The 21,503-nt window shown below is 37.3% G+C and overlaps 3 protein-coding genes and 1 long non-coding RNA gene across 4 annotated transcripts in view; all 4 read left to right on the top strand.

Annotated features, from left to right (window-relative positions):
- Positions 1-5,937: 5,937 nt before the first annotated feature.
- Positions 5,938-21,503, top strand: part of LOC119082848 — a 67,190-nt gene continuing 51,624 nt past the window's right edge. The window contains exon 1 of the mRNA XM_037192515.1: positions 5,938-5,984. Within this exon, the coding sequence (XP_037048410.1) occupies positions 5,973-5,984 (12 nt within the window). The 5' untranslated portion in view covers positions 5,938-5,972. The remainder of the gene's footprint in view (positions 5,985-21,503) is intronic.
- On the top strand, positions 7,196-8,612 carry LOC119082853. Its single transcript, XR_005088728.1, has 3 exons — positions 7,196-7,263; positions 7,333-7,606; positions 8,434-8,612. It is a non-coding gene; the product is annotated as an uncharacterized LOC119082853 (long non-coding RNA).
- Positions 9,710-10,759, top strand: LOC119082850. The gene is made up of 3 exons (XM_037192517.1): positions 9,710-9,916; positions 10,185-10,458; positions 10,522-10,759. Exons 1-3 carry the CDS (start codon positions 9,721-9,723, stop codon positions 10,718-10,720), a joined length of 669 nt encoding a protein of 222 aa, XP_037048412.1. The 5' UTR covers positions 9,710-9,720; the 3' UTR covers positions 10,721-10,759.
- LOC119082849 lies at positions 14,081-15,628 on the top strand. Its single transcript, XM_037192516.1, has 4 exons — positions 14,081-14,175; positions 14,780-14,973; positions 15,044-15,296; positions 15,374-15,628. The coding sequence occupies exons 1-4, from the start codon at positions 14,120-14,122 to the stop codon at positions 15,591-15,593; spliced, it is 723 nt and encodes a 240-aa protein (XP_037048411.1). The 5' UTR covers positions 14,081-14,119; the 3' UTR covers positions 15,594-15,628.

Here is a 21,503-nt window from a genome sequence, read left to right as displayed (position 1 = left end):
TTGAATTTCAAAGAGGGATTCTTTTGAAAAACAGCCTACCGAAATCGGACGCATTTTCCAGTGGACTTTTTTATATGTGCCTAGAAAGGACTTCGACCCTAGAACCCAAAACCACTTTCAAAAAAATTCTTCGAAGCTTTTGTGACTGGTGAAAGGTGATCAAAAACCTTGCACTTTTCTTGCCAAAATTTCTCTGGGTACACGAGCCGTACAGGGTCGTGTGGGGTGTCATTAGAAAGGTAATCACATGTACTATTGAGCCGAATAGAGACTCATTGGTTTTAAAATTAATCCACACTGAAATATGTGCAGTTGAAGTGCACTTTACATCACTGCTTGTGACAGTGAAAATGCACTTACCGTCCACAAACATGTAAAATGTGTTACGTCACTGCTTGTAAATGCTTGTTAAGGCACATGTGATTACTCCACTCGCCTTCGGCTCTTTCCGCAAACCTCACACTTGCCTAAACAAATATTTACAAACAGTGACGTAACATACTAAATTCAACTCTGATCTAATAGAGGGCAGCAAATACACATGTCCGAAGATAGTCCAAGTCCAAAATTTAGAACCCGCCTCCTGTATGATAATGAACCCGCCTCTTTACAATAGACAATCTGCATGAGTTTTTGAAACTATTTTATTCTGATAGTTTAGGTCTCAAAACCCATAGATACGAAGTTTTATAGCTCAATGATGTTAATTAATATTTTTAATTAGCTGTTAAAGTTTTCGCGAGTCACTGACGTCATCATTTTCGCAAAGTTGTAGTTGGATTTGTTTGAAAGTGTTAGTGGACACATGAATAAGTTATAGTCGGGTATCTCAAACGGTACATATTTTCATATGACTTTATTTCTTAGTCACATCTGCCTTTTTGATATACAATGTTTCACTATGAAATATCAAATATTAACAATATTAAGTAAAACATCAAAAAAATGTAAATTTATAACTCAAATTTTATTTTTTTTCAATCAAAAAAATATTCGACCTGTAACACTCGACTAAAATGAAATATGTAAAAATCAGTACCACCAACGTAACACAAAAAACGAAAACTTAAACAAAATGTCACCGAAATACTGTTTTGTGCTTTCATGCAGATATAATTCAAATAAAAATCCAGATAAACTTTTTTAACGTGCCGAGAAATGTATCTACAAGAACAAATTGGTGTATTTCAGTTGGACGCAATGTAAAAAGTATGGGTATTTCAATGTAAAAACATAACCTCAAGTCTCATCGATCAACACGAAAAGATTATTAAATCTTTTTGTCCCTTACATATCGATGAAGACCTCGAGGATAATCCAGATCCATCATCGAAATCCAAACTCAAAAATGGTGTCATTCCGTGCTTAAAACGTCTAGACAATCTTTCACCCAACATTGTTTCATTCACGTCGTTCGTTTCAAAAAGCAGTGGATCGATTCATTCTAAAAGTCTGGAAGGTGTGATTTTTGCATTTTCCAGCCTTGAGTTTCCAATCTTGTGTTCACTGAGTTTGCTATGAAATCCATAAACATTTCAAAATCTACTTCTGGTAAATTGTTGCACGTTGCTCATTTTTAAAAACGATTACACAACCGGCATTAAGTAATTTTACACATTTACTTGACATTCGTTTGTTTACTTTTTGATTTTTAAAGTTGGTAGACTGATAAACTAAGAAACAATGACGTCATTGATGATTTACCGATGTGTTAGTGGATATATTACAAATAAATGCTCGTTAGAGTATGACGTCACACTTTACTCCTTTAGTAATCTTTTTAATTTATTTAAAAAAAAATAGAAGCAATATTTTTATTATGCGTAATGGTGAATGTTATTTATTTCTATGTTAGTTTTCGTCTAAAAATGGTTTGAAGTGATTCTATAAATATGCAGATTGTCTATTGAAGTTCATACCTTCAACGGTAAAGGCGTGTCTAACCAAAGTTAAATGGGCGTGTCTTTAAAATAGGTAGTACTCGACTCTTAATTCTGGACAGTCCAACTTTTTTCTACGACTCTTAATTCTGGACAGTCCAATTTATTTCGTACGAATCAATTCTGGACTGTCCAACTTTTTCTACGACTCTTAATTCTGGACTGTCCAACTTTTTTCTACGACTCTTAATTCTGGACACTCCAACTTTTTTCTACGACTCTTAATTCTGGACTGTCCAATTTATTTCGTACGAATCAATTCTGGACTGTCCAACTTTTTCTACGACTCTTAATTCTGGACTGTCCAACTTTTTTCTACGACTCTTAATTCTGGACAGTCCAATTTATTTCGTACGAATCAATTCTGGACAGTCCAACTTTTTTCTACGACTCTTAATTCTGGACAGTCCAATTTATTTCGTACGAATCAATTCTGGACTGTCCAACTTTTTCTACGACTCTTAATTCTGGACTGTCCAACTTTTTTCTACGACTCTTAATTCTGGACTGTCCAACTTTTTCCTTCGACTCTTAATTCTGGACAGTCCAACTTTTTTCTACGACTCTTAATTCTGGACTGTCCAATTTATTTCGTACGAATCAATTCTGGACTGTCCAACTTTTTTCTACGACTCTTAATTCTGGACTGTCCAACTTTTTTCTACGACTCTTAATTCTGGACAGTCCAACTTTTTTCTACGACTCTTAATTCTGGTAGAACCTAGAACGTATGGAACGAAGAAAAACAAGCTGAAGAATGTTACATCAACATCACTATTTGGGAACTAATGTTTTGGCTGGCAAGTGTGACACTTTTGTGTAACGAGTCGAAGGCGAGTGGAGTAATCACACGGGCCTAAATAAGCTGACGTACTACATATTAAATTTTAGCGAGCGGTAAGCACACATGTTTTCGTGATTTAACATTCGAATAGCAGTGCTTTTTGATAGATTTAAGGTAAGTATTTGCGATGCGATGCGAAAAGCATCGACGCTACGTCATGAATCAATTTTCAAAAATCTGGTAGCTATGTGACCGATTATTTCGTGTCTGTTAATTTGTGATAGTACTTTAGGCTCTAGAGGCTGCAGGCCGTGTGTCATAATACACATCGTGAGCCTAATCAAGTACTTCGCACTCGATGTCATAAATAACTATTATAAATTCACGTTGTATGTGTGAGCCTTGAAGGTATTGCAACGTTCGACTCATTTCACTCGGTACAGAAACATGAATTACCTCTGAATAATGAAAAAATACGGCGTGGAATTTTGATTTTGCAGCTGAAAATTCCGGTTTCCGTGATCGGGTGTTAAATATTACTAATCAATAAATCACATAAAGCAAAAATTTTTAGTCTAACATTTAAAACTTCGCGCCGCATCTTTCCAAACATTTTGCATAGTGTCGATATTTCAGATATTTTTCGCGAACTGTGTTACTAGCGTTACTAGCCTAAAGAATCTACAGGAAAAAGTTGGACTGTCCAGAATTAAGAGTCGTAGAAAAAAGTTAGACAGTCCAGAATTAAGAGTCGAAGGAAAAAGTTGGACAGTCCAGAATTAAGAGTCGTAGAAAAAAGTTGGACTGTCCAGAATTGATTCGTACGAAATAAGTTGGACTGTGCAGAATTAAGAGTCGTAGAAAAAAGTTGGACGGTCCAGAATTAAGAGTCGTAGAAAAAAGTTGGACTGTCCAGAATTAAGAGTCGAAGGAAAAAGTTGGACAGTCCAGAATTAAGAGTCGTAGAAATAAATTGGACTGTCCAGAATTAAGAGTCGAAGGAAAAAGTTGGACTGTCCAGAATTAAGAATCGTAGAAAAAAGTTGGACTGTCCAGAATTGATTCGTACGAAAAAAGTTGGACTGTCCAGAATTAAGAGTCGTAGAAAAAAGTTGGACTGCCCAGAATTAAGAGTCGAAGGAAAAAGTTGGACAGTCCAGAATTAAGAGTCGTAGAAAAAAGTTGGACTGTCCAGAATTGATTCGTACGAAATAAGTTGGACTGTGCAGAATTAAGAGTCGTAGAAAAAAGTTGGACTGTCCACAATTAAGAGTCGTAGAAAAAAGTTGGACTGTCCAGAATTAAGAGTCGAAGGAAAAAGTTGGACAGTCCAGAATTAAGAGTCGTAGAAATAAATTGGACTGTCCAGAATTAAGAGTCGAAGGAAAAAGTTGGACTGTCCAGAATTAAGAATCGTAGAAAAAAGTTGGACTGTCCAGAATTGATTCGTACGAAAAAAGTTGGACTGTCCAGAATTAAGAGTCGTAGAAAAAAGTTGGACAGTCCAGAATTAAGAGTCGAAGGAAAAAGTTGGACAGTCCAGAATTAAGAGTCGTAGAAAAAAGTTGGACAGTCCAGAATTAAGAGTCGTAGAAAAACGTTGGACAGTCCCGAATTGATTCGTACGAAATAAATTGGACTGTCCAGAATTGATTCGTACGAAATAAATTGGACTGTCCAGAATTAAGAGTCGAAGGAAAAAGTTGGACAGTCCAGAATTAAGAGTCGTAGAAATAAATTGGACTATCCAGAATTAAGAGTCGTAGAAAAAAGTTGGACTGTCCAGAATTAAGAGTCGAAGGAAAAAGTTGGACAGTCCAGAATTAAGAGTCGTAGAAAAAAGTTGGACTGTCCAGAATTCATTCGTACGAAATAAATTGGACTGTCCAGAATTAAGAGTCGAAGGAAAAAGTTGGACAGTCCAGAATTAAGAGTCGTAGAAATAAATTGGACTGTCCAGAATTAAGAGTCGTAGGAAAAAGTTGGACAGTCCAGAATTAAGAGTCGTAGAAAAAAGTTGGACTGTCCAGAATTAAGAGTCGAGTACTGCCTATTTTAAAGACATGCCCATTCAACTTTGGTTAGACACGCCTTTACCGTTGAAGGTATGAACTTCAATTGAAAAGAGGCGGGTTCATTATCATACAGGAGGCGGGTTCTAAATTTTGGACTTGGACTAAGTTCGGAGATATGCAAATACCCTTTACAATGACACTCATTCATTTCAAATGCCTAATATAATGCAAGGCGGATTTTATACATATTGAAAAAATTCGGTCGGTGCTATGAAATCTGGACATTTCATTTCCAACCATAAACCAACTTCCAATTAATTTAGCAAGTGTGATAAAACAGACGTTTCTTGTCGACTGATTTAAATTGCATTCAAGTTAAACTGCATAAGACCTTAAATGCATACGGTATAATGATTGTTTTCATTTTTTTTTTTTTTTCAATTTCATTGTACCATTCCAAAAGTATCCGCTAAAAGAAGTTGACATTGAGATACAAAAGAAGAGAACAAAACATTTTCCACCTTCTTTTTTTGTTTAAAAAAAATGGAAAGGGATAGAGGTCTGCGAGGCTGGAATTATTCAAAACTGTCCCGTAAACGAAGTACGAAATTTAAAAATGCAAAACATTCCCATCTGATCTCACATTAGTGTTCTCGATTACTAACCCGAAAAAAAATGAATTTCTAAAATCACAGGTTTCAATATCATCTCTAGCAACAAAATTACATTCATTAAGGTGGTAAAAATGCAACGTAGGTTTTGCAATTTACATTTAAAATTAGACAGCAATGTATGATTCTACAAACAAAGCAATATGGTGGTAGTAGTTATAAATCTGCTTACATGGTTGACAAAACTAATTATTTTTGTTACTATCTCTACAGTACACTAAACATTTAAATTATTTCGTCGTCAATTCTGTCAATTTTGGTTTCATTTAAGTTTTGTTTGTCCCCTTACCCGAATCCTCCACTTCCAGCAGTAGTTTGACTGCGTTAAAACGAGGTGTCTTTGCTAGAGAGAGTATTACTGGTTTTCATCGGGTCATCTTGTGACGGGTCTGCTAATTTCGGTTTACATGCACAGCTCTTGTTGTGAACCAGCAACTCTGTGTGTATTATCATATTAAATTTGACCGGTTCGTGGTGAGTGTTAATTTGGTGATCTCGTTTCGGTTTGAATGTTAAGGATCAGTTATAAACTTAAGCTTGCGGGAAGCTGATCAATATAACAATGAATGTGATTGTGAGTGCTGGGTGAAAGGAAGATATTAAAAGAAAAAATTTGGTCAATTGAGCAAATTGTTTCAGTGGATTCTACTGACTATGTATACGACTATAACGGCAACTGAAAGCGATACCATCACCGTGCCAACAGAACCACCAGAATCACCGACCCCATCCTCGTACTGCGTGGAAAATTTCGAAATGATTCCGAGAAATATTTCAACCAATTTGGATATAAAAATTGAAAAGAATCACCTTGAATTGACGGTTTGCAATGACAACAAATTCGATTATTTCAAGGTGTCGTGGAACCAATATTGTTACTGTCGTAAAGCAATAGGACTGAATGTGAACCTAAGACCCAGCAGCACAGATGGGGAGAACAAAATTTGTCATAGGTAAGAAAAGTGTAAGACGCTTAGTTCCGATCGTGCCGATCCCTATGTAATTTACTTTCCCATACAATGCCATTCTGAAGGTGACAAACAAACTTTCAAAATTTTAATTCCAAATATTGAATCTTCTTTTACATTCCCTCCCGTGTGATCTGCGCCCATAACCTGATTCAAGTAGCAGTGATAACATTAAGAAGTTACAAAAATATTTAAATGTATGCCGTAAGTGTAGTCCAGGCCCTTGTGTCAATCCGCTCCCTTTTTTCAATTTTTTTCGATTTTTTCCATATAAACCGCTTTTCCGGCCGTAAAATCGATTTTCCATTTTCCAGAAAAAACCTAGTTCCACAGTTTTTCATGCTCAATCACATGATAAAGAAAAAGTTCGAAAAACTTCAAGCGAGCGAGCCGAATTTTTCTGACACAAGGGGCTGTGCCTAAAATTGAATTTCAAGTGAACAAGTCGATGCAAAAGTGAACCGAATACATTTCAACGCTTCCTTGTATGAAAATGACGCTGCGTTAGAAAGACTTGCGTGAGAAAGAATTTGAATATCGACTGCACCTTCCGCTATGAATACTTTATCCTGCAAAAAGTAGTTCGATTTTCAATAGTTACCAAATCTGCTCCACGATAAGACGTCGGAAAAATATTTTCTACAAACTGATCACTTCATGATTTCAACGAATCTTCTTCGATAGATGTCGATGAGCAGCTATCAACAAAGTTTTAATTAGTAACTTACTGACACAACAGGTACTCACCTATCGACAACGAGAGTTGTCACGTTGAGTTTTTTGATGACAAAAGCTACATTGTAATGTACATTACTGGAAGAACTGACGACGTTTATGCATTTCACAAAGAAACCAGAGAGATTACAAGCTATCACGCAGAATATTGTATGCTTTACCATATTTTCATGACTTGAATTCAATTTGTTTATTTAAATGAATCGTTATCAATTTAAGTGTCCCCACGGGCTCCACACGACGAATCAGATGAGACCGATCAATTTCTGTCACAACTAAATGAATGTCTCGATAAACAGAACCGTATACCCAAAGGTTTACCGATCTCATTTGATATTACAAGGAGAAATAGTCACATCGAAATACTAGCATTCCGCGAGAATGATTACGATTTCTATAAAATAAATTGGGAAGGAATTTCTTGTTACCAAAAAATCGGTGACCATCGCAAGCCAAACGATACTATGGGACTGGATAATAAACAATGTGATAAGTATGATTAGGATAATATATTCATCCGATAAATAGATTCAATACTATCGATTGTGATAAGGGAAATACCCGGAATATTTCGGTGGAATATGGAATATAAATGAAGCTTAAAGCAAAGACAGATTCTAAAGGCCACACGAATAGGTGTAAGAATGATAGACGACATAATGGCTGAGAAAAAACACAATGGCAGTTTTGAATTTAATTATCTGTCGGCTATTTGTGGGTGCAATCGCAGTTCACCGCTTTGGGCCTCCATTTAGATATTGCGCATGCGCACAGAGAGAATTCTCTCTCTGCGCATGCGGATTGTCTAGACGGAGACCCAAAACGGTAAACTGCGATTGCAGCTTTAAGCACACCCGCCCTGAACAAAAATAAAGTTTTACCGAAAATGCACCCAAAAATTGATGGCTGTTCTGAATAGAGGGACCCTAGGGGAGTTTAAAACGATGGCCGGTTAAGCTGGACCAGATGCTTCCCCCACACCCATACAACTAAGGAAAAAATTGTATGGGCTGGGGAAGCATCTGGTCCAGCTTAACGGACCATCGTTTTGAACTCCCCTAGGGTCCCTCTATTCAGAACAGCGATCAATTTTTGGGTGCATTTTCGGTAAAACTTTATTTTTGTTCAGGGCGGGTGTGAAGCTGTTATTGCACTTGGTCAGTTTAAATTTCCGTTTAAAAAATGGGAGGAGCTTCCATTGTTCGTTAATAAACGATGTAAGTGCGTTGGCAGACTTAGCATTAGTTAATGATTTGTCGGTAAATATGATTCGGTTACGTCCTGATTTAACAAACCCCTTTTTCTATGGAAACAAATTAGTCGACCATTGTCGTCACATGAAGACTATGGTACTTTTCGCTGTGCTTATGATATTTGGACGACGGTGCACGATAATGAAGAATATGTTGTATTTTACGTTAAAACTGGCAGATCGAGTGGGGCAAACGCTTATGTCATCAATACGTCTAAGAATGAAGTCAGCTACTTTGATTCTCGATATGAACCTACCGTCGGTAAAAGCTTTCCATTTGATGCAGTGAGAGAGAGACAGTTTAGCCTTCATTCAGCATTTTCTTCTCTCTTCTAGAAAGAATATTCGAGAAATACAAAACGAGTACCGTTTCAATAAAAGAATGTTTCGATAAGAGACTGCAGTTACCGAAACACTTACCGATCGAATTCGAAATGCTACAAAAAGCTGGGACAACGGTCATTTTGATTTTGTACGGAAACAAAACTGATTATTATGAAATCAATCGAAGCGGCAGCGTTCGAACGTTTAAGCCACATTTGGATGGTCCGATAAGAGAATTGGACGAATTATCGGATTGGGTGAATGCAGATGAAGCGTTTGAATGTCCATTAGTCTATTTGGTTGATGATCGGGACTATACAATACTGATTGTCGAAAGTCCCACCCAATTTGTTTACGGGACCCAAATAACTGCGGGTTATACGTATCTAATAAATAAAGAAACGTTGGACGTATCGTTCAAGCTTTATCCGAATACCATCTACAGCCAATGTAACAATTGTACATGTAATACTCTCTCTAGCATCCAAACTCTCTCAAAAAATCGATGTAGGGGGGAAAATAAGTTTGAGAAACGCTGATTTTGAATATGACTTAAAACCAACAACAACAACACGAGCGAACAAAGTAGCAGTGATTCATAAACGTATCTACCACCTTAAAATTTGTAGTTTGGTTGCTAGGGAGAGTATTGGTACATGCCATTCGATGGACAATACTTTTAAAACCGACACCATTTTAGGTGAAATTGACATACCTCAATCGAAGAAAGAAGTCAGCAATGAATTCGAACATGAAATCGAGCGTTGTGCGAATCAACAGAACTTAATTTCGAGTGCCACAAATATTTCCATTGCCCGGATCGATAATCACATCCGAATTTGGGTGAACTACGACGGAAAATACGATTTCTATGTGATCAATTCTAAAGGATATGTGTGCTATGCCAAGCGAGAGTTAACTGCTCCACCCATAAACGGACTAACGGATGATGCTCTGCAGCAATGTGACAAGTGTGTACACGATTTGGTCGAAATAGATTTTTATTTAATTTCAATTGCCCAAGACGACGTATGACATCATGTACCGGCGGTGTCCACACTTTCAATTGTGGCTTGGAAATTGTAAGACCAGCAAACGGTGGTTATGTTGCTCTGAACATATTATCGCGCTTTTGCAATACCACGACTTGCTTGGGTTCATACACATATTTGATCAATAAATTCACGAACGAGGTCCACTTTAAACGGTACACGAACCTTGCTGAAAGTGAGTTTTGATCGGCTAGGGCCGCTGTAAATAGATTTAAACTGTTAATAGGCGCTATTTCATTTGATACACGCCCGACCATTTCAGTATCTATGAACAGATTGAAATGGTCGATCGTGTAGGAAAATTAAACATTCAATATATTTCGCGTCTATGTGCTCATTCATTGAAGTAGTTGCAAAAGTTGCTTTGCAGCTACTTCAGGGGGGTGTATGATTAGTCTAAGGTTCATTCAATTAAAATTCGAAATTTTAATCAATTTTATTAGTAAAGTGTGAATTGGAAAGAACACCGGCGCACGAAACATACGATTCTGACTTCGATGAGTGCCTTAATTTACGCTATGCAATACCAAGTGATTTACCCGTAAAATTCAACGTATCCGTGGTAAAGAACTTAAACAAGCACATTGACATATCAGTGTACGACGATGGTAAATACGATTACTACGAACTTGATATGAGAGGTAAAGCATACTATACAGACGTCCGAAGTGACATGAATCCGAGCCGAACTTTTGAAGAGCACTTAAAATGCGATGCGTAGGTCATCCGTTATCGTTGCTTAACTCATTTTTACAAATTTTCCGTATGTTCAATTCAAAGACAACATCCGCTTGGACCATGCACCTATGAATTCCATCCATCATTCGGTTGTGGCTACGAAGTAATTAAGAACGAAGCTGACGTAGCCATATATGTTTATGCCGACGACGATACCACATTCGAGTATAATGTCGATAGAAGCAGTGGAAAGACTTTCTTCTATCAATATGAAGGATCTTTTAGGCATTGTAATTTTTGATCAACTTTGGATTGAGGACAGATAACGCGAATGCTTCAGGTGATCGTATTGGTAATGGAAAAATGAAGGGCACGGAAATTAAAAGTAAATTATTTGACTAGAAATGGGTAATCGACCGAACCCATTAATAATGTAGAAATACTATAAAAGTGAGTCACGTGACTTGAGTGAAACCATGTTCGATCCCGTGAGAACATTGTACTCGTGGACTTTCACAAGGTCTTTAGCCCTGACCTAATCATTGAAAAATGAGCTAAGCTCGTGTAGAAGTCTCAATTTGCGCTCAATTTTAAATATCTTGCATTCGAAAACTCATTGGGCCAGGCCACGTTAAATTCGTGCAGAAATATCGGATCAAGGTTCATGCTATTCGGCTATTCGGAAGTTTGAACGTTAATTACGTGGCATGTGTTGATTATATTTACTTAGATTTGGTGATAAATCAAAGTTTGTTTTGTCGATTATTGATTTAATCAACGATTTTTTGAAAAGTATTTTTCACCGAAGATTCAGCTTCGTTCTGTGGGGATCGTATTTCATGCTATTTTCATGCTCTTATTTCGTGCTACCATACTAATGATAGCACGAACCTCGATACGTCGAGATCGAAGTTCGTGCTATAAATTGTCTTTTTTTTTAATTCCCATAAGCGAACTAACTAACTAACTTTTCGATAGCACGAAGTAAAATCCGACACTTTACTTCTTAGGCGAAAGGCCAAAGCGGGCTTCTGAACCGGACAGAATCGCTGAATCTCGAGTTTTTGACATGAAGAACCAAACACTTTTTTGCAAAGGCTCTCAAGCCCGGCTCAAAGACTTTTAAGTATATCTTTGCTCCCGGATTTGTTCCAGCACATTGTGGATAGTTTTTGAAGCCTTCTAAGAGGCTAGTGAATATCGTAATTCTCTCATCGAACAGTTCGCTAGAGCCGAAATCGAGACCGAAATTCTTGCTTGTGAAAGGTGGAAGGTTCTACTTTCTAGAACACGTTTTCTGAAAATTTCCAACTAAAATTATTTTCAAGAACATTCTAGAAAGGTCTTCCAGAAAGTATGCCCTGAAAGTTAGTCCACTTTCTGTAGTCAAAAAATATTTTTCTTCAGAATGCAATACAATCCATTATCAATCACAAACAGTCCGAAGAAATCGCGATTATCACTCCTCAATATGAAGTAGAATGTGAACAGATCTAATATGCACATTGCTCACATCAATCTTATCTTTTCAGCTTTTAAAGACACGTTCGATAACTGTCTGAAAAGAAAATTCACGACGGATCTTGATATTCCTTTGGAAGTGATAATGAAAACGAAGAAAAACAGTGAGGGGAAAATAGATAAGAGTGATGCTATTCGACCGCGCGGGCGAATAGCCAATCCATATAGAGAAGACTATTTGACCGCTAGCGGGCGAATAGCCAATTCTAACAGTGAAGACTATTTGACCGCGCGGTCAAATAGCCAGTTCTACTAGTCCATACTATTCGTCCGCGCGGTCGAATAGCCAATCCTGGCAGGGTAGACTATTCGAACGCTCAAAAAATGGTGGAATAAAATTTCGCGCGCGCGAAATTTTATTCCACCATTTTTTGAGCGTTCGAATAGTCTACCCTGCCAGGATTGGCTATATAATTGATTACTTATTGACACTTCTATCTTCTTCTATAAACTATTTCATTTGAAATGAGTTTTGAAAAAATTAAAAATTGAATTGTGCGCGCATTATCAATTCTACGTTGTAAACACTCACCGTCCGAAGCCAACTTTACACAAGTATTCCTTATGTGTGGAGTGTTGAATTTTTTTTGTGCCACCGAGAATTGAAATACGACGGATTTCAATATCGATAACTAGATTGAAATGTCAAAAATTACAACACCCGTTTTCATGGCTTATTACAACACTCAAACCAATGTTGAAATGAAATTCGTATGAGTTATTACAGCATTCGTTTTAAAAAAATGCAAAGCAACGTGATCGATCAAATTCGAAGAGTGATTGTTTACAATGAAAATTCTGAATTTTTGTGCATTTGTCTATTTCAATTCTCGGTTGGCACAAAGCATGATGTGTTACACGTATTGTAATGAGATTTTTTCAGCACACGACCCAATTTTCCTTACTCGCTCCGCTCGTCAGGAAAACTTGGGTCTAGTGCTGAAAAAATCAACATTACAATACTTGTAACACAACATACTATTTGTTTTCGTCAACTATGGAGTTTTTCAGTTTACACAAAGAGTTTAATAGTTTTGAGGAAGTATTGCAAGCTAAAATTGGCTATGGGACAGCTAATAATGTCATACTTAATAACGAACCCTTTGGACGTCCTGCCGTTCGACGCTGAGACGGTAACTTTATGTTACGTATTTGCTGCGAACTGGTTGACGTTACGATGATCAATTGATCCTGCAACGTTGGTCCACAACTACGCTCTTCGTGATTCCAAGTACAACCGACCAATCGATTTTCATCTATGTGCTCCTGGCTACGACATTCAAGAACAGTAGATTCCGGTACGTTAGACACCAAATCTGCACCAAATTCAAGGGGAGTGTCTAACGTACCGGAATCTACTGTTCTTGAATGTCGTAGCCAGGATGAAAATCATAGATGAAAATCTATTGGTCGGTTGTACTTGGAATCACGAAGAGCGTAGTTGTGGACCAACGTTGCAGGATCAATTGATCATCGTAGCGTCAACCAGTTCGCAGCAAATACGTAGCATAAAGTTACCGTCTCAGCGTCGAACGGCAGGACGTCCAAAGGGTTCGGTAAATAATGCAATCGGATTGAAACGAAAATCTGCAGCAAAAGTGCAGAAAAACAAAAAAGTTAAGGTAACTTCTACAATCCTACCCTTCCGGAACCGATCTTTATTTCATAGCCCATTCTTTTAAAATAGGTCGCACCGATGATTCAAACATCAACGATCGAATCAGTTCAAAGCGACCGAGTGTTGAGACGAAGAACAGTTTAATTTATATAACTACTTAACGAAGTCGATTCGACTTAGTCGAATAGATGAATAATCATCATTATAATAATTTCATGAAATAAATTACTCGATTATTCATTTTTAAAGCAAAAATATCTCAGAGTTATTCACGAGGGAAGCGGTCAAATAGTCTACAACAGAAGAACTGGCTATTTGACCGCGCGGTCAAATAGTCTACCAAAGAAGAAATGACTATTCGACCGTGCGGTCAAATAGTCTAGAGTGCTAAGTTGGCTATTCGACCGCGCGGGCGAATAGTCTAGAGTGCTAAGTTGGCTATTCGACCGCGCGGTCGAATAGTCACTCCGAATAGATAATTATCTGGCAATTTCAGTTAAATATCAAGGGAAGTACGACCTTTACATTACGGAAGATTGGGGTTATGTTCGCTACTTAGAAATGCAATTGACGGATGAACCCAACCTTACACTGACAGACTATTCGAATAAAAATCGGTAAAATAAATATTTCTTTAATAGACTGTTAACGGAGAGCGAAGATCAGTTAAATTTAGCTGGCCTTGACGGCAATGTCAACAATTTACGAATGAGTATAAGCAACGCGTTGGTATAAGGGAAGTGCAGAGAGACATTGTCACTGGATTTCTATTGTTCATCTGTAAGGCAAACCGCATACACACATACAATTTTTGCGTTGGTATACGAAATTTTGACTTACAGTAGTGAAATTTCGCGTCATTTGCACATGTGCATGCCTTACAAATCGTAATTTAAAGTTTGAATTTTCGAAATACAAATTTGTGTGTTTCACCTCTTATTTTGACATTGCCATCAAGGCCAGTTAAGTTTCACTGAGCCGAAATATCTCTTCGTTAACAACACACTCTTATGGACTGCTATGACGAGCGAAAAGGACATATATATAGTTCTGGCCTTGTAACTCGCCTTGTGAGATGTGTGACAATAATATACGGAAAAATACAACGACAAGTCCCACAGACAAGTTATAATTATCATTGGTCTTCGGACTTCTCTAATCATGACAGTCTATAAGATACAACGTTTCACCAGTTAAAACATTTTGTCGTTTTTCTGTCAGTGTCCACAAAAATATTAACGTCGAAAGACCAAAGGCATTTCGATGTCCGTTGAAAGTTGTTGAAAATGAGAACCATGTGAATGTGTCAGTGAATGCTTTTCATTACGATCACGTTTACACCATTGACAAATCGAACAACGCCATGACATACGTCAAACGAAAAGATAATTTTGTTTTATCGCTTCCAGTTCCAGGTGCGTTTATTACACAGCGCAAAGAGACTTTCTATTTTGTAAGTCGACAATGATGAATTTCCCGTTCCAGATATTGAACTGAATTATATTGCCGAAGTGGATGAATGCATGGAAAAATTATCAAATTTTACCAGCGGCCCGTTTCCAATTACTGTTATCAGAAATCGAAATTTTCTTCAAATTTTGGTTCAATTCAACGGAACACGCCATACCTACGTGACTAATTCCTTTGGCAATCAAACATGTCGAATATACGACGAGTCCGAGGTAGAACTCATCGTTGCACATCAATTGCTGGAAGATGTTTATCCGGACTGTATAAGGTGGGAAAGTCAATGGATTTTACTTTAGTGAGCTAAAATTAATACTCACTTCAATACCTCTATGTCACACTGTGTAGCCGCGATGATCCGGCATTAACATTTGCTTGCCCTATATTAGTCTTAACAGAGGATGAAAATCAAGTCACTGTGAAGATTAGCGCAAATCCTTCCGGAACTACAAGTAAATGGTACAAGTACCAATTAAATAAATCGACCGGAACAATGACTTACGACGCCGGGGCCGTATCAATATTCCCCTCGATAGATATCAACTTGCTCAAATATTTAGTCGGATAACCTTCACTGTAGTTCATAAGTATTAGTTTTAGCATTTAGCCTTTATATTCTATTTGTACTTGGTGTCAGTAGAAGAAAATTGTATGGAATCGTTGTCTATTACTTCGTTTAAATAAAATTTAAATATTTTTGCATCTTACTCTAAGTTGTCTAAGTTTTAGTGGCAAAGGACCAACTGTGAAAAAAAAATTGTCAGTTTCTCCCCATTCGGCTGAAACGTCGAAATTCATCGTTGCGAAAAATGTTGTGTTTTCCCTCGGCAAAAACCTTCGAAAGTGCGTTTTATCATGTGACTCGCTCGCTACGCTTTGGAAACAACACTCTCAAAATGAAATTTCCAATCCTTTTTTTCCTCGGTGAACAAACCAATAGTTTTCCCAGCAGCCACTTTACCACTAGAACAGTCTAGAAATGTCTCGAGTTCACTACACGGAAAAAACGAAATTTCTGATGTACGTTGCGGACGTTTAGTGTTTTACAGCTGAAACGTAAATTCTACGATTCATCAGTAAAATATACGTCATTGATGTCTAATCTACATTTTAGACGTTGAATATACGTCTGTGTGAACCATTGGTTCTGTCCTCGCTATGTACGTTTCAGCTGTACAGGGCTGTACGTGTAGTTCGTACGATGATGTACATCAGAAACGTACTTGTTACATTGAAGAATCGTAATTTCTACTATGTCAAATTTAATTTACAATTATTTTTTTAATTATTATGTTACGCACATTTTAACATGCATAAATATGGAGAACATAAAAAAAGTTGCATTAAATAGTGTTACTGAGTCGGGAATCAAACACGGGTCTTCTCTCTCATGACGCTAACCTGCAACCGACTGTGCCAATAAGTCACTTGACACTTGGTGTCTATTTACTGAATAGTATTCAAGCGAAAGTTTACATTCTTTCTACATGTTCACACACATTGAATTACGTAATAACGTAAGAGAATTAATGAAATAACAATAAACGTGATGATTGGAAATATATATTTTTCTGAGGAAGTTAATTTTTGGAACTTCTGAAACTTTTGAAGCGAAACGGGGTATTAAGCATGGCAACTCAGATTAAATACAATCCAGTTGCCAAATTTGAAAATTATTCAGTTTTATTCAGTTTAACATAAAGAATAATGCAACATGGACAGGTGTACAATTAAAAACAGAACAATATATTTATCATATTCATGTATCTTCAATAGCAGCATTGGTAACGTCGACAGCAGCAACATCGCCGAAGTTAAGCATCATTGGTCGTGGTTAGTACTTGGGAAGGTGACCGCTCGGGTCACAAGATTTTGAAAAATTGCGATGAGCTATTTTTTTTTATCTGTCTAGAACGATAATCTCGAGCTTATCCCTCTAGGGAGTTTTTGTTTATCTCGATATATCTGTTCTCGACAGATAAAATATGATATACACCTATTGCGAGACTGTTATTTTGACGTGTAGGCATTATGGCCTACGCCTTCGGCTAGGGCAATAATGTCCTACACGTCAAAATATCAATCTTGGCAACAGGTGCATAATATATATTATCTGTCTAGAACGATAATCTCGATAATCCCTCTAGGGAGTTTTTGTTTATCTCGATATATCTGTTCTCGACAGATAAAATATGATATGCACCTATTGCCAAACTGTTATTTTGACGTGTAGGCATTATGGCCCACGCCTTCGGCTAGGGCAATAATGTCCTACACGTCAAAATATCAATCTTGGCAACAAGTGCATAATATATATTATCTGTCTAGAACGATAATCTCGATAATCCCTCTAGGGAGTTTTTGTTTATCTCGATATATCTGTTCTCGACAGATAAAAAATGATCACCTATTGCCAAACTGTTATTTTGACGTGTAGGCATTATGGCCCACGCCTTCGGCCCAATTTTGACCAATTTTGGCAACAGGTGCATAATATATATTATTTCGCATTTCTAAATAGTATGCAAGTGAAAACCATTGAGTATCGATATTATTAGATATCGTTTTAGAAACTAATTTATTCTTTAAACGCCATTTCGTAGAATTTTTTAATTTGTACAATGTACCACGAGTTTACGCTTCAGTCGTATAATGTACGATTTTGAAGAAAAAGTACGTCTGTGTGAACCATTGGTTCTGTCCTCGCTATGTACGAGTGAGTGGTAGCTGGATGTACGTCTCAGACGGTATATTTTTTTCCGTGTAGAACACCTTAATGCCAAGGTGCTACGGAACTTAAACTACAACTATAAAACAATTGGTGGTAAGGTCGTACTGCCATCTAAGTGCCATTTTTGAGGCTCGGGGAGCCATTTTCTTCTCCTTTCTCGAACACTTTAGTGCCTGTCACTTTCGTTGAGTCCATCTTAGTCCAGTAGCCATGGAAGTGGCCGTGTCCATGAAAGGTGAACTGGATGTCTTGGATGATTTGGATGTTTTGGATAGGCCTTGGTACCCTGAAAAGGAAAAGTACGTGTTCCAAGGGGAAATCTTGTCAGTTTTCGGAAAAAGAGATGGAGAAGTCTGGAGTGCACCATTTCAAGTTCCTCTATAATTCACCGTGCGACAGAATCTAGAATCTCGTTACATCGGTGTCACCGATCAACCGGAAAGCTGTGTTTTGAAGTCTTTCGACGAGATTCAGTGTTGTCTGGGGCTCCCATCTCCAAGTGGGAATCGAACTCAAGAAGAGGTCGAAAATAAGCTGCGGCAAGTTCAACAGATGAGAGAAAATTGGTGGTATTTGTTTTTCATTTAAATTGTATCTATCGTCAACGAAATACGAAATTTAAAAATGCTAAAACATTCCCATCTCATTTCAAATCTCGAATAAAAAGTATCGAATTTTTAAAGGCACACGTTATTTTAAACTGGCATATCGTTGAACGGTTCAGTAATTTGATAAAATTTACCACCAAACTATAGTCGGATCTTGATTTTATTGATGAAATCTGTAGAACTGATGTCTCTGAAACTAGAGGCAGCAGTGAGCTGGAAGAAAATTATTCGTATTTGAAGTTCTACTGGACTGTATGCAAGCCAGGGCGTATCTTGAAATCAACGACAATTAGAAATCTAACTGTGCTTCTCGGTAGAACATAACCAGCGATCTATACCATTCCACTGCAATCACTTTGAGCATATCGACTAAACTGTCAAACGTTTCACTAAAATCGTACTTCGTTCGAATTCGTTCGTATTTTTTACATTTCATCATTATGTGTTCTAAATCATTTCGCACTTGACACCTGTCACATAGTTCACTTTCTTCAAGTTTGAACCAAAATTTCTTAACTCCGCAAAGTCCATGAAACGTTCTAAGACACGTTAGAATTTTTACTTCCATCCCATTCAGATTCGTACCATGGAACCAGGGTTTCTTCGATACTTTCTCTTGTACTGCGAAATGTTTCTGTCCCTTACGTTGGCAGAGTATCTGTAGTCTTCATTCCATACGTCGAATGCTTTTTTTTATCGTGCTCAGTACGTTGGAATACGTAATTTTCATCTCTGACATCGTGGAGAGCCAAGCGTTCCTGTTGGCAAAGTCATCTGCTTACTCATTTCCTTCGATTCCAACGTGACTGGAGATCCACTGTATAACTATCCTTTTACCTTCCATTTCGCTCACCACTTCTCTGATCAAGTGTACTAGGTAATTGTCTCGGTTGCCTCGGTTGAGCCAGCCACATCCATTGAGTGAGTCGGTCATAACCACTCCTTTCTCTTGATCCATTTTCATCAGTGCCAGCACCGCTTTCAGTATCGCCACCAATTCAGTATTTGTAATTTGGAATAAGTCCGACAGTCTTTCCCAAGACTTCACTCTCCTCAAATCCGTAATGCCTATCCCCACTCTATAGTTGTCCAATTGCTATATTCTTCCTCAATCATGCTGTCGGCTAAGTGTTTCCACTGTTTGCTGTTCATTCCGGATTCTCCTTTTACCGTTTTCACTACAGTCAAGTTTCCAGGAAAGTCGCACACTTTCGATCGACAAGCTTCTTTCATCCATTCCGATACCTCAATTGTACTTTTCTCTAGGTACGTTAGACCATAACCATCCGTTCTATCCTTGATTTGATTTATCAATTCGTCAGGTAATTCCTTCGGATCCTGAAAGGAATAGAGCCCGCCTCTACTTCCATCGCTTCAACCGTTGTTGTCTTCAGAGCTCGGAGGCATATTCTCAGACCTTTTTTGTACGCCACCGTAAGCTTGTTCAGCCATTTCTGATTGGCGTTTGCACGGGATCACGTGAAGAATTTTTTCCAGCTTACTGTCTTTACCTTCAGAGACATCAGCACCTCGAAATGCATCTTCGGAGTGAATTGTTTCAGTAGATCGGGATTTATTGAAAAAATTTGGTCGGTGCTATGAAATCTGGACATTTCATTTTCAACCATAAACCAACTACTTCCAATTAATTTAGCTAGTGTGATAAAAGAGACATTTCTTTTGGACTGCATAAATGCATACGGTATAATGATTGTTTTGATTTTTTTTCAATTTCAGTGTCATTATACCATGCAAAAAGTGGACATTGAGATACGAAAATACTGAATGGAACACTTTGACCTTCTTTATCTCTAAAAAAAATTAAAAAAAAGAGAAACTGAATAGAGTTGTGCGAGGCTGAAATTATTCAAAATTTAAAAATGCAAAACATTCCCACCTCATCTTAGTGTTTTCGATTGCCAACCCGAAATAAATGTATACAAAAATTTTCACTGGGACTTTCTGGAAATGACGTAACAATCAGGGCCTATTTTAAGGAAATTAAATTTCCAAAAATTCTCAAATTTTTCCTTCACTTTTCGTCATTTCATCTAAAAACACAACAGATTGCATCGTAAATGTTGTTTTTACAGCCTTTTTAGTTGTTTTTCATGTCTTTGAGCTTAACTGATTACTTCGGAATGAGATCTAACAGAAAACAAAATTTGGAAATTTTAAGAATTTTTGTGAAATTTTGGAAATTAAATTCCTTAAAATAGGCCCTGGTAACAATCGCTGGAACTCAAAATATTTCTCTCAACAACAAACATATGGTTTAACTTTGATAATTGGTCATCATACAATTTTGAGCTTTTCGAAATAGTTCGTATCACTTATGTTAAGGTTGAAACAGTCAATCGGAAATATTTGCCTTTGAAACAAATTTGTTTCAAACATTTGGCCAAAGATTTGTCAAATCTTTGAAATAATTTTTTTTTCAATTTAGTTTGTGATTTTGTCAAACAAAACCAAGCAAAACATTCAAAATCATATTTGTCCAAACATACGGAAAGTGTCAAATGAAGGAGAAATTCTTTTGTGTCACAGTTCCCACAAGTTCTTTGTTCAAATCAAATTTCCCCTTTAAAACACTTCAAAACACTTCCCCGTCAGGTTTGTTCCAAAGTCATTTTAAAATGTAAAACATCCACAGAATGTAACTTTCAGGTTGACGAAAATTGTAACGAAAAATTCACAAAGGTTATGCTCATCTCTCTGGATGAAATCGTTTTCGTTTGTGTTGTCAAAGTTCGGGCTTACAGTTAAATGGAACAAATCAGCAGATTGCCCATGTTTGTTAACTAGTCAGAATCTGCATACCGAAAATTATTTGAATTTTTTGTTAGAAATTTAATCGTAAATATCATGTCCGGAGCGATAGCGGAGGACTTGACGCAGTCTAACTTCCAAAAAAAGAACGAAGAAAATTTTTTGAGACGCGGCAACTATATATATGCGAGAATTTAAGTTTCTTTCCTTTGGCCTGTATCACCACAAATCCTATCCTATCTTCGCGCTTCAAATACGAGCAAAACGAGCTATCACTCGACTATGTAACTTTAAAATTGCCGGAGATACATCGTTTTCAAGTTGGTCATTTTGATAGAAAATGCACCAAATTAACGTTTTCCAAACAATC

Source organism: Bradysia coprophila, unplaced genomic scaffold, assembly GCF_014529535.1.
Source record: "Bradysia coprophila strain Holo2 unplaced genomic scaffold, BU_Bcop_v1 contig_494, whole genome shotgun sequence".
NCBI lineage: Eukaryota > Metazoa > Arthropoda > Insecta > Diptera > Sciaridae > Bradysia > Bradysia coprophila.
The sequence above is the reverse complement of the archived record's forward strand: the minus strand, read 5'-3'. Positions and strand labels throughout refer to the sequence as shown.